The 12,296-nt window shown below is 30.4% G+C and overlaps 1 protein-coding gene across 3 annotated transcripts; it reads left to right on the top strand.

Moving 5' to 3' along the window:
* The first annotated feature begins 1,821 nt into the window (after positions 1–1,821).
* LOC136971537 (membrane progestin receptor gamma-B-like) lies at positions 1,822–11,252 on the top strand. Of its 3 annotated transcripts, XM_067265999.1 has the most exons (3): positions 1,822–1,909; positions 3,915–3,974; positions 7,974–11,252. In XM_067265999.1, the coding sequence occupies exon 3, from the start codon at positions 7,999–8,001 to the stop codon at positions 8,998–9,000; it is 1,002 nt and encodes a 333-aa protein (XP_067122100.1). In that variant the 5' UTR covers positions 1,822–1,909; positions 3,915–3,974; positions 7,974–7,998; the 3' UTR covers positions 9,001–11,252. The 3 variants fall into 3 exon arrangements, with proteins under 3 accessions (XP_067122100.1, XP_067122099.1, XP_067122098.1); XM_067265998.1 differs by lacking the exons at positions 1,822–1,909; positions 3,915–3,974 and adding an exon at positions 4,023–4,475; XM_067265997.1 differs by lacking the exons at positions 1,822–1,909; positions 3,915–3,974 and adding an exon at positions 7,169–7,477.
* The last annotated feature ends 1,044 nt before the right edge of the window (positions 11,253–12,296 follow it).

Here is a 12,296-nt window from a genome sequence, read left to right as displayed (position 1 = left end):
ACGTGAATAACTTGATCTTCGGTTACTAAATCGTCGGTCATTATCCATATTTGTAATTTTTAGTATTAATGTAAGTTATCCATTACGTATTCAAACAATTGCATTTTAAGCTTTTTTAAAAATAGTTTATAAATAATGTTAATGTTAAACCCCTAAGTAGATTTTGCATCAAACCAAGATGAGTAACCTGGAACTTTCGGGCTGTGTGTTACACAATTGAATTCCTTAATATAATTTATATTTGCGTATATGCTGAAGTATATATTCATATAACTTGCAATAGAATATTCATTTCATGCGATTCCTCTAAGATGGCCGCTCTGAGCGTGTCCTCTGGGATATGATGAGCTCGGGCCAGGTCCCAGTGGGGACCTGACCAAACTCACTATAGTACAATTAAAAAGACCTCCTATTGCCCACAAGGCGGAAAAAGACAGAATTTCGGCAATGTAACATTAATTCTTATCAAAACTTTATTATTTTATTTTTATAACAACAGATGGCGTAATAAGAACAAATTAATGATGTCTATATGTACTTACTGTTTAGTAAGATTGTATTTTTTAAATTAATAAATACACAATTTTTAAGGTAGAAAAGCATTAATATATAAAATATTTTATTATGAAATAAATTAATTTAAAAAAAAACATTAAAAATAAGCTTATATAAATAATGACGTTTTATAACGTCACTAATTAATATTTAAATCAGTTTAACTCCTACCCTAGTTTTCGAGCTGACATTACGTAATTGAATTCTATTTTCGGGCATTATTTAATGAAAATAATTTCTAAATAGTTAATTATATAGCACCGTAACGAAGTAAACACTAATTATATTTAAAATAAAACAATTTTATGTCTTCTTTTTTCAAGGTTTCTTCCAGCTTCGTATGTTATCGATTGAGAAACTCGGCACGAAGATACAGGAATATCAAATCATTTTATGACCTTGATTATATAAATATAGAAAAAAATGAAAAAACCTGTTGCTGATAGAGAAGTTTCTGTTTGATTTCCTATACAATTGTATAAACAATAATAAAGATTGAATTTAACTTTCTTTTATGGCTAAACTTTTTTGTTTTCGGGCAACGATCGGACCGAATGTTCGAATTTAAAACCACGCGATTTATCTTCACTTACAATAAATTGCCACCGAATAATATCACCCGATCACTTGTGTATTTGATATAAAAGAGTCAATGTTATGTTAAACAGTGATAAAACTATCTTATCATTATCTTAATCGATTGAGCAAACTTCCGAGTTATCGCGCCGATAGTTTCTAAAACAGCTTTTATTTTATTTTAGGAGCGTTTATATATAAATCACGTATCCGAAGTCAAATCAAAACAACCATTTCACTCTTCATAATTATTTTTATGTAAATGTAACCCCGATATTGCATTTAAAATGCTTAAACGGGGAAACTTTGATCGGTTTCCGGGCGTATCCGTCGCATGAACTAATCGGTTTTATCGGTGCATTAACAAATCATCATACTTATTTAATTCTTCAAACCAAGATTTTATATTTAATTAAACTTTAAAACGAGCGAAACAAGTCGCCCGAATAATAAAAAAAAGAAAGCAAAAAGAATTAAGGCAGCATCCTCTACCGACTACTAACAACTGCCTATAATCTTGCAGCGCTATTAATTCTTTCATAACACGGAAGGGGTTTATAAATATTAATTAATAACCGCCACGGAGATGTATTACACCCCCGACGTGAAACATGATCCGAAATTCGTCATAATTAGCAATAACAAAAAAAAAAAAAAATTGATTCGTGATTCGGATCAACGACGTTTGATTAAGCTCGAAAGGGGGCGCTATTAAACAAAAATGTGGCTAGCGTTATGTTTACCGAGCAAAAAGTCGTCTGCCAGTTGTAGAAGTCAGGTGAGCTTATAAAAGTAATTTATATTCGGAACGTTTTCAGTTTATTTTTTAATCTAAAACACGAATCTAGTACTTTAAACGTAAGAAATTACTTAATTTTAATGGTTTATGGAGTTATTCCGTGTTCAAGGTCACGCGCGCCGAATGCCAAACGACTCTATGAATGAGACTTTACACATTTCCTCGGCATGTAGTAACCCCCGTAGGCGTTAAATTGTTAATTATTCGTTTATTTTTACGTTATTCAGCGCTTTAAACGACGTGTTTACAAATTAGAAACGTTTTAAATCTAAATTTTTTCGTAAATATGAGTTTAGAACCCTTTAAATTCACAGTACATGATTTCACTTTCCCTTCGTATTGTTTTCACTCTTAAACATGCCAGGTTTTCTGCTTGTTAAGCAGAATTTTTTAAATCATTCTCTTATATATTTACTATTTAAAAAAGCATTCTAAACTTGAGCATAGAGAACCTATTTGTACCCAGGATTGGGTGATTCTGTATTATGTTATATGTGCCATTCATTGCCAATTGAGAGGGTAAGTGGGGATTTTCCTCCACGATCGGAGGAAACTTGGTAGCCTGTAGTGGTTTCTACCCCTGCAAATTAATGTTATGTTTACTAACATTTCTATACATTTCATTTGTTACAAAAATAAATGACATGCAAAAATTCAGTGGTAAAAGTGAACTTAGGTAGCCTACCCCTATGGTACGAAGATCAGTTTTTAACACGTATCGGTCTACCTTTTATTCTACGTGCTTCGAATGTAGACGTGCGCTTCAGTGGCGGCGAGTCCCCACACTCTCATAAAACTATATAATATCATGTACTCTGTGAATGATCGAGTGGTCTACTTGAAGATGTAGGCTAAATAATTAAATGCCATAGTCTTGGAAGTACCACTGTTCGGGCTACCTAGATGCACTTCTACCGATTCGGTCTACCCTCGGTCCCGTACGAACTCCCGACATTGCCGGCTTTTGGCACGCTGGCCGAAACTACCCACAAAAATTTCGGTATTCACCTGACCTTAGATCTATTTTTGTTTTAAATTAAATTTTATTGTAATTATTTAAATATTTCCAAAATTTCAGAATTATTTTATATTTTATAACAATTTTATTGTGCAATTGTTCATTTTTCTTATAAAAATCATAATAAAAAGAATAAATATTTGATTTTTCAACACAGTTTTTAGTTGTTAAAGTTGTTTGTTTTTCTGGAGTACTCGAGTTATTTAGTGTCGCTTTTTTTTAATAATAATTACTTGCAACAAGTAAAATAGGATGATTAGGCATAAATTTTAAGTAAATCTTGCTTAATTTTACTGTTACGACAATAAATGCTGTTCTCTCATTTTAAAAACGTTATCTTCTTGTAACACTTTGTCGTCGAATGTCAAAAGGAAATGTGTTTTTTCAAAAATACAGAAAAAGAAAAGAATTTTTAGTTTTTCCTCTCGGTTTTATCTTTCTTGACAAAGTCGTCACGCCAGTAATTACGCAAGGAGAATAACGGCATTGTTTTTTCCTCCCTATCTTCCTGCAGTAAGTCAAAGTGAAAACTTTCAAAAGTTATCATTACTTTTGTATTAAAGTGATTAGTATATTTTTATTTAAAGATAATAATGCACGTCAATAGATCTATATAAGTATAGAATTATATTCTCCAATGTTGCATGATTTATCTTCTTCCTATATCTTAAGTGGGATAAATCATCTTGACAGCTTTCTGATATGTAACTTATACTTATTGACTAGTCGATGCTATTTTTGATTTGATGGTCGGATCATTTTAAAAGTGGTTACGTAAACTGAGTAATCCAGCAAGGATCGAAAGGTAATTTCTCCGCGGTTTAAAAATAGAAAAAGTGACGAGAGGCTATCTGGCCGATAAAATGCGGATCATGTGTTGAATTATCCAATAAGATAATTTTGTTTTTATCTAATCTCGGTATATTTATTCGATTCTAACCATTTATTTATGTTTTATTTTTTCAGAAAGGAGTCTGATGATTCTGAAAGAAATTTTACTTTTTATATCACACTTCTATAATATAGGTAAACTATTTTTTGAAAAATTAATTGTGCTTATTCGTTAAAGTTTATTTAGATTGTTATGTAAATTTTAGGAAATTCTAATGGGTAAATATGTTAAATAATGGAGAAAGAGTAGACAGGAAAGGGTTTCAACATAAAAGCTTGCATTATCTCTATTTGCATTTGGTTTATAACCTTTGTAAAGATCTTTATATAATCTAAACAAATTTATATACTCTTAGGTTTTAATTTAATATCTAAAAAAATATGCAGGCTGGCATAAAAAATTTAACTGTGATAAAGAAAACATTACATTTAATTAACTAAATTAATTACAGATACATTTTTAGTTCTATGCTTTATCGTGTTTTTGTGTTTAGTTTGAACACCTGTTGTAAACTGGATTTAGAAGTGCATCTACAAAATGAAATGCAGTTAACTGATTTGGCCATTCTATATGGATTATATTAATTATAAATGCAGCTATTCACTGAGGTGGTCCAGAAATATACCAGTTAATAAGTATACGTGATGGATTAAAATAAAAATTTCCTAGTTTTTATGCTTAATTAATGACTCTATTGTTAATTATTCCTTAATCTAAATAATGTATAGATTATATTCTTTAAATGGAATAATTTTTAACATAATCTGCATAATCTACAATAATGTGTGCATATTTTATGTAATATTTTCGTCGATTAACTTTTACTTTCCTGGCTGTTATATGTAACAGAGGGAAAGTAAAGTGATCAGTCAAAAAATGACCCTCTCCCCTGAAGATTTTTTGGACTCAGGACACCTTGAAACATCAAAATGCAAAAAAAATTGGGAGGTAATTTCTGTATTTATGGATGTTAGTGTACGTATTTGACAATTTTGTGCACCCTCTTTGAAGCTTAATAATTCCTGTGCATTTTTTTTTCAAAAATTTCTGAAATTTTGCAGAGAGATTTGTTAATTAAGGGATTGATGCTATTAAATTCTGGTGGTTAAAGGTTGAAAGAGTGGGGAGATAATGGGTGTTGTGCGTATTTCCAGTAGTGTCTTATTAAATAACAATTTTACTTGTTACTAGCATTTACAATTTTTTATAAAACTCATTCCTATCCTCAAAATTAAGCTTTTTGCCATTTTATAATAATTTATTTAAAACACTTTTTATATTTTTAACTATCATAGATGGTTCCACCAAAATTTTAAATCTCGCCTGGAACGTCGAGCAACTTGATGTTGGTTTATTTACAATAAGATTTAACTTAAAACATTGAATTTAATCAAGATTAAATCTTTTTGGAGACATTTTGCCTTGTAATCAGATCACAACACCATTTTAATTTGAATAGAGAATGTCTAAAACATTTAATCTTGATTTAAATAGTTGGACTATAATATATTAGCATTTTTATTTGTCCGATTGTTCCGATGGAGTTGTATGTATCTGATTGTATTTATCTAAGCTAAGTAGAATTTAAGTTTAAATATTAATTTTATTTACTTTAACATAAATTATTTTTATATTTGAAAAATTATTAATTTAAAATTTATATGACATCAGGAGTGTGTCTAGAACATAGAAAATGTAGTTAACTGGTTTTTGGATCATCATTTATAAATTATATTACTGAAAATATTAGCATAATATCAAAGAGTAGTAATAAAATATATATAAATAGCATTTTTTTTAAAAAAAAGAACAATAAATCTAAATTATAAACAGCGGATATTTAAAAATAAATAGCAAAATATGCTACAAAACTATTTATTATATGGATTTGTCCAAGAATGAATTGTTACCTACTGAATAATTATCGTTACTGTAAGATTAGTACCTTAAATCAAATTTTAATTTTTTTTTTATCTTACTAAAACGATTTAATAAATGTACAAACCAGGAGATTTCAAACTATTAAACAGATTTTCTAAATTAGTAGTTTATTTAATAAATTATCAAATACTAAATTCATCTTTAAATATATTTTAATAGTTCTAGGAAAATTCAACTCCTGCAGATGGCTAATGAATGTAAATACATCTTAATATTTCATTTATCCTAGTAACGAGATTGTTACCTCGTAACTATGAAATTAGCATAGCTTATTGAGTATGGTAAAATCATGGCTATTATATATTTTAAATTAGAGCTTGATCAATTATTTATACTTATATAATAGAAAATTAACAGAATTTTCTTCTGTATGTTCTCATATCAACAGACTGTGATATTAAAATCTGTACTTATAATCAAGTTTGCTACGTCAACTGCCTTTAATTGTATCTAATCGTTCCTATTGTAGAAAGGAAAACTAGCAAGAGGACGTATCCTCAACTGCAATTGTAGAAGTAGAAATTGATTTCCTGTACGTAATTGCCATCTTTCTGAGATATTTTTCTGTGTACAAACACAGCTGAATATACTAGTGTTCGTATTTAATTGAAATTTTTATTTACAAAAGTAATTTCTAAAAATCTCGAACGTTATTTTAATTATTTGTCCTTTTATATTTTTTTATAACTATAGTCATATTTCAAAATACTGAAGGATCATTAATTTCTTGATTAGAACTCAATTAAGAATATTTTAATCAAAACCATTTTTTGATCTGTTTAAAATTACCTTATATATATATAAATTACATCATGTGGATGATATTTCTATATAATATATAGCATTATAACAGTAAAAGTAATAATCTTCAATATAATTTGTTAGATTCTACAATTATATACTTTGTTACACCTTTTCTCTCAAAATCTTTTGCTTTTTGGATATATTTTTTTTTTAAAAAGCTTTGAATATAACAATGAATCTCATAATATTCCTCTCGTTATATCTTCATAATCATTATCAAACACTTATCTAAAGCTTTAATATTTATAGTAAGCATCAGTAAGTTTGATAAGTATATTGATAATTTATTTTGGAATTGTGTGTCAAATTTAAAATTAAAACCAAATAAAGTATTCCGTTTTTAATAAATAAATATGTACGTCAACTAGAAAACATGTAAAGGTACTTATAATCGTGTGGCTAGAAAATATGTAGTTGATGACCTTCATCCTTATCTACAGTTGACTCAGATATACATATATAATAATGATGCAAAGTTGTAGTCATGCAAAAATGCTTCCCAACTTTCAATGGTGTATTTTTAATATATATTTTAAAATTAATTGTTTTAAACGGTTTATTAGATTATGTAATTAAATTACAATAGATAATTTGATTTTCGTAATACCTAATCCTGGCTTATGTAACAGATTTTACAGTAATTTAAATGGTTTAGTTCTGTGACTTGAACGAATTATAAATTAGCCTTTTGACTGGAATGACTTATATTTTGTTAGTAATTTTTAAAATTAGCTTCTTCCAACCCACACAAATGCTTATAAAATTGTAATATTGAACTGATTCTTGGAGTCATTTCTGTGTTTACTACAAGTTTGATGCGAAAGGACAAGACATTTTCTGTTTTGAATATGATTACCGTTACTCGGATAAATGGATTTATCCATTTTAAAAAGTAAGTATTTCTTAATCTCTCGGATTTTAACTACTTAACAAGCGAAATACTTGCTACCTCAATCTTGTGCAACTGCAATTTTGTAAGTATCTCAGTTTTGTGTAATGTGGTTATACAATTTTGGCCCAATTCCCAAGAACGCCGTGCACAATAGATTTCCTTCATCTGTCTTCACGAATGCCATTCACCCTGAACTTTCGAAATTTAGAGAAATTATTTTGTGAATGAAGCAATGGGTTATATAACAAGATCGTTTAGTAACATGTGCTAAAATAGTTATTGGGAATTGTTACTATTAAACAAACTTTACCACTCTATTTTTTTAAAATAAACCTTACACACATGGTTAACTGAACTGAACAGCTTAATTGTTTAATGGAGCAGAAAGCTACTTTTTCATTATTAAGCAATATCAGTTTTGATAGCATGGAATTTTAATATTTAATTAAGGCTCTAACCATTTTTTTTAATGTTTCATTAATGTCTTTTTTACCAGTTGGAGGCCCACTAAATTGAACAACATGGCTATGACAAGTTTAAATCGGCTTCTGAATTCCAGACATTTACAGCTACTAAATGAAGACCAGTTACCGCCTGACATGAGAGAAGTGGCCATACTGAAAGGTTATCGTCCACCCAAATGTACCATAAAACAGTGTCTGACGAGCATTATAGTGGCGACAAATGAAACTCTCAATATATGGACACACTTTCTTCCGACGCTTTACTTCTGTTGGAAATTGGCTGCTATATGCGATACTTTGGATGTCACATCGCACCCCTACACTTGGAGTTTTGTTTCTTATATGATAACGGTCTGCACTTATCCTCTGATAAGTGCTATGGCACATACATTTTACAGTATATCTAATATGGCTAGACATATTTGGTTCTTTTTTGATTATGGCGCTCTCAGTTTCTATTCTTTTGGTGCTGGTCTTTTGTACAGAGCTTATGTATTCCCAGAAGACCTTTTAAATACTTGGCTCTCTGATCATTTTCTTAATGTTTGTTTTGCCAGTGCAGTTCTATGTATAACTCTAGCTTGTTGGTCACGTTTCATTAAAAGCCTCTTCTGGATTAAAGTGTTTCGCCTCGGTGCCTTTATCCTTCCTTGGATTTGGGATAGCATACCCCTGGTTTATAGAATCTTGTATGATTCTAATCCGGATTCACCTTCCACTATGCATTATGTCTGGCAGTTTTTATTTTCCTTCATGATAGCATTTTTTTATGCCTCTCATCTTCCGGAACGTCTGGCACCAGGTAAATTTGACATAATCGGTCACAGCCACCAACTTCTGCACATCGCAGGGATCTTAGCAACAAATGAACAGATGAACGGTGCCCTTTACGACATGACTGTGAGACGCAACAAGCTTGAAAACGATGATCAAATGATCTCTGCCGAATGGCCGGTTTACAGATTCCTTTTCCTCTTCCTCTCCATTATTTTCATTATTTGTGTTTTCAGTATCTATGCCTGGAGAGAGGAAAAGAATGCAAAAAAGAAGAGGCAGTAAAAATACAAAACTAATTTTTTTTTAATTTCCAATTCATTATATTTTTAATCAAAGCAACTACTAATCATAATAACAATATCTATTTTGTACTTTTATTTGTCAATAGGCATTTTTGCAAATTTTACATTACGAATTTTCAGTGAAACGTGATAATCTTTTGGATCAAAAGGAATTTTTGAAATCTTGTCATTCGTAACAAATCAAATTGTCAAAATTTTAAATTGAAAAAATAAACTTCCACTTTACAGAAGTTTTCTAAATTAACAAAAATGTCTAACCAAGAGCAATATTTTGTTAAATGACATAATCAAAAGTTGTCCAGAATTACAGTAAAGTGACTAAAAAAAAAAAAATTAAAAATTTGCTTTGTGCAAATTTTTATTTTTAAATTTTACTGAATTACACATTTGAATCTTGGTTTGCTATGCTCTTGCGTAATGCAAAGTCACAAATTTAGCATTACCGAGATTTAAAATAACAAATTGTTTTAATTGTTTGTTGATTTTTGAGTGTGTTCCTCCATTTACATTGTAACCACTCCAAAGAACACCAAGAAAATTAATTAGAAAAATATAGTTTAATCAAACTCTATGAAATATTTATATATACATATATAAAATTATGTTTTTAAGTTGTGTTTGCAATGAAATCATGTTAATATTTTTTTACATAATTCTAGATTTAAGAATCTGTTAATTCTTGTTTGCCAAGTCTCACCATAATATATATATTCCAATTAAACTTCCTAGTTTGGTGAGGTGATAATTCTTATAAACCACAATAGTAGTAAACTTTCTAGTCAGATTTATTGTTTTAAAACAATTAAAACATGCTTTTCTTTATAAAAGTTTTCTATACAATAGAATTATCTTTTGACAACTGAATTTTTAGCTTCTACAGATAAGCTATCATTGGGTATCTTTATGATATTCTCTTATCACAGCTGCTATTGATTTATCATCATCATTGATTCATTATGGAAGTATAAAATTGTCTTCTGTTGGTATTTTGTTCAGTTGCAGCTGCTGGCATTGTTGTAGTCTCGTTGAGACATTATAGTGTTGAGTTAACCAACTCTCATTAACTAGATGTTTTTTTCTATACGGAAACAGTTTGCCTGTTTCCATCTAGAGAGAAAACAATCACAAAACTGCAAAATAGCATACCCATAACATAACATTAGAAAACAGTATACACATCAGGCTACCACCCTAACCTTTAGTTAAATTTTGATAACGTTTACATGTTTTTACTTTTATAAGGAACTTGTAACCGTTGACGTTAGTATGCATAACCTAAACCTGAAATCCCCGAAAGGAATACTTTTAACCTGCCTCAGTGCAGCTTAGTTTTAATTCATAAAATCTCTTGATGAATATTCTTAGTTTTTATTGCTTCCTAATTGAGTATCCATCATTTTTATTGCTTCCCTCATTAATAAACGACTGGGACCAGTCGATAAGGATGAACGAGTATCAGGGATGTATATTTTATACAAAAATTAACTCCACCAATGTAATTTCATCCACAAAGATTTTGCAAAATTGAATTTTAGTGGTTTTGGCACTCGCACAAATTACATTCTCGGCACATCCGTTTGTATATTTTATAGTTGGACACGCTTCTCCATCAAACTGCAGGTTTCTATTCTTAAAAATCTGGTAATCTCTGGCTAAACATTGGCCATCTGCAGTATCTGTCTAACACGTAAGTCATCTTTTTTCACATAAAATCAGCATAATGTTGTTTTGGAGACATATACAAACCTTTTATTGTATATAATGCATTTAAATGATTTCTACAGATGTACATAAAGAGTGTGCAAGTGGAGGATTGTTTAGTGTATAATAATTTTTTATGGATACAAAGAAAAAGCGTACATATACATATATCTAACATACAAATTGTTAAATCTTGATGTGTTTGTAGTTATATCTATATTATAGTATATATATTGTTGTTAATAAAAATATTAGTTTTGTTTTCCTATAAAGTGCTCGTACAAAATTAAAACTCCATTCTTGTCCAAGGATATTTTGTAAGGCTGTATAACCCCTCCACTGTTTTATCTGTAATTACGAACCAACTGGAGTTTAAAGTCTATTGACACTTCCTTACGGTGTGGTAAAAGGAAGGAAAATTATTTTTCTATGTGATTGAGCGAGCTTGTTTGACTAACCAAAATTGACCAAATTGTGTATTTTGATGTTATTGGTTAAGAAAATAAAAGTCTATCCGTCGAAGACCAATAATGCTTCGTTTTGTGTGTTCAGTTCGGTTTTGCGTACGCGAAGGGATAGTGTAGATTTAAATTTGTTTGGGCATTACGGCATAACGAACAGGTCTTTCCTCTTCCGTCAAATAATAGTAAGAGGACCTATAGACTTTGGGCCTTACACTAGAGATTTAAAGCTATAGCTTAGGTTACGTATTACGAAACAGCTGTAATTTGCATAAACTTGGCTCTGGAAACAACACCGGGAGATGGTTAAAGCTGTTAGAGTAGATGCTTCTACATGAACAGCTGTAGTACACAAACATAACAGTACTGCCGTATTAACGCAAGCAAATATTTAAACAGAATTCGAAGCTTCCGTTTATCGTTAGGATATTTTCGTATATCAGAACACTTGAGATAACATTATGTAAGTTGCCTTATCTCGAAAATCCTTTACTTTCTCATCAGAAACTTCGACCCATCGGAGACACACACTCTCCATGCAGGCATACACACGTACACTTAAGCGTTTTGCTTATAATAGGTGCACAATGTGTGATAAAGATTCTATGCCTTTAAGTAAAGATAACAGAAAATTCATGTCATATACTTAGTCACGTGTTGTATAAATAGCGTCTGATGCAAACGTACGTAGGTGTTCCACGTGACGAAACTACTACAGTAACACATTTCTGTTCGGAGGAAGCACGAGTTATTGAGTAACACCTCTTCAAAGTCATTTTTTTGAATTTTTGTGCAACGTACACGTACACTACCCATCAAGTTATCATATTGAATACCAAGCATTGGTAATTTATTTACGTAAAGTTACGTACTTGGCAACTCATCAATACATCTGTTTGTTTATAATGCGACAGATGTTTTTAGGGACGTCATTGAAGGGATTCGTCTTTCGAAACTGTGACCCTTACAGCGTAACCCAACCCCTTCCGAATCCGTACTTTACGTTTCTTTTGGAGCTGTTCGCAGATCTTGTCACTTTCCTTAACGAGAAACGTAACACTAGCGCGTGTTTACTTTCCATCGCGACCCACTTTAGGGAAATTTTTCGAGGTAC

This window comes from Centruroides vittatus, unplaced genomic scaffold, assembly GCF_030686945.1.
Source record: "Centruroides vittatus isolate TY-2023 unplaced genomic scaffold, ASM3068694v2 contig_260, whole genome shotgun sequence".
In the NCBI taxonomy this organism is placed as follows: Eukaryota; Metazoa; Arthropoda; class Arachnida; order Scorpiones; family Buthidae; genus Centruroides; species Centruroides vittatus.
This window is presented reverse-complemented; position numbering and strand designations above follow the sequence as displayed.

Excerpts from the sequence above, each read along its gene's own strand:
- LOC136971537 (XM_067265997.1), top strand. The coding sequence starts at position 7,401 with ATGCGAAAGGACAAGACATTTTCTGTTTTGAATATGATTACCGTTACT. Across the intron at positions 7,478-7,973 it reads GGATTTATCCATTTTAAAAA|TTGGAGGCCCACTAAATTGA; the intron begins GTAAGTATTTCT and ends CTTTTTTACCAG.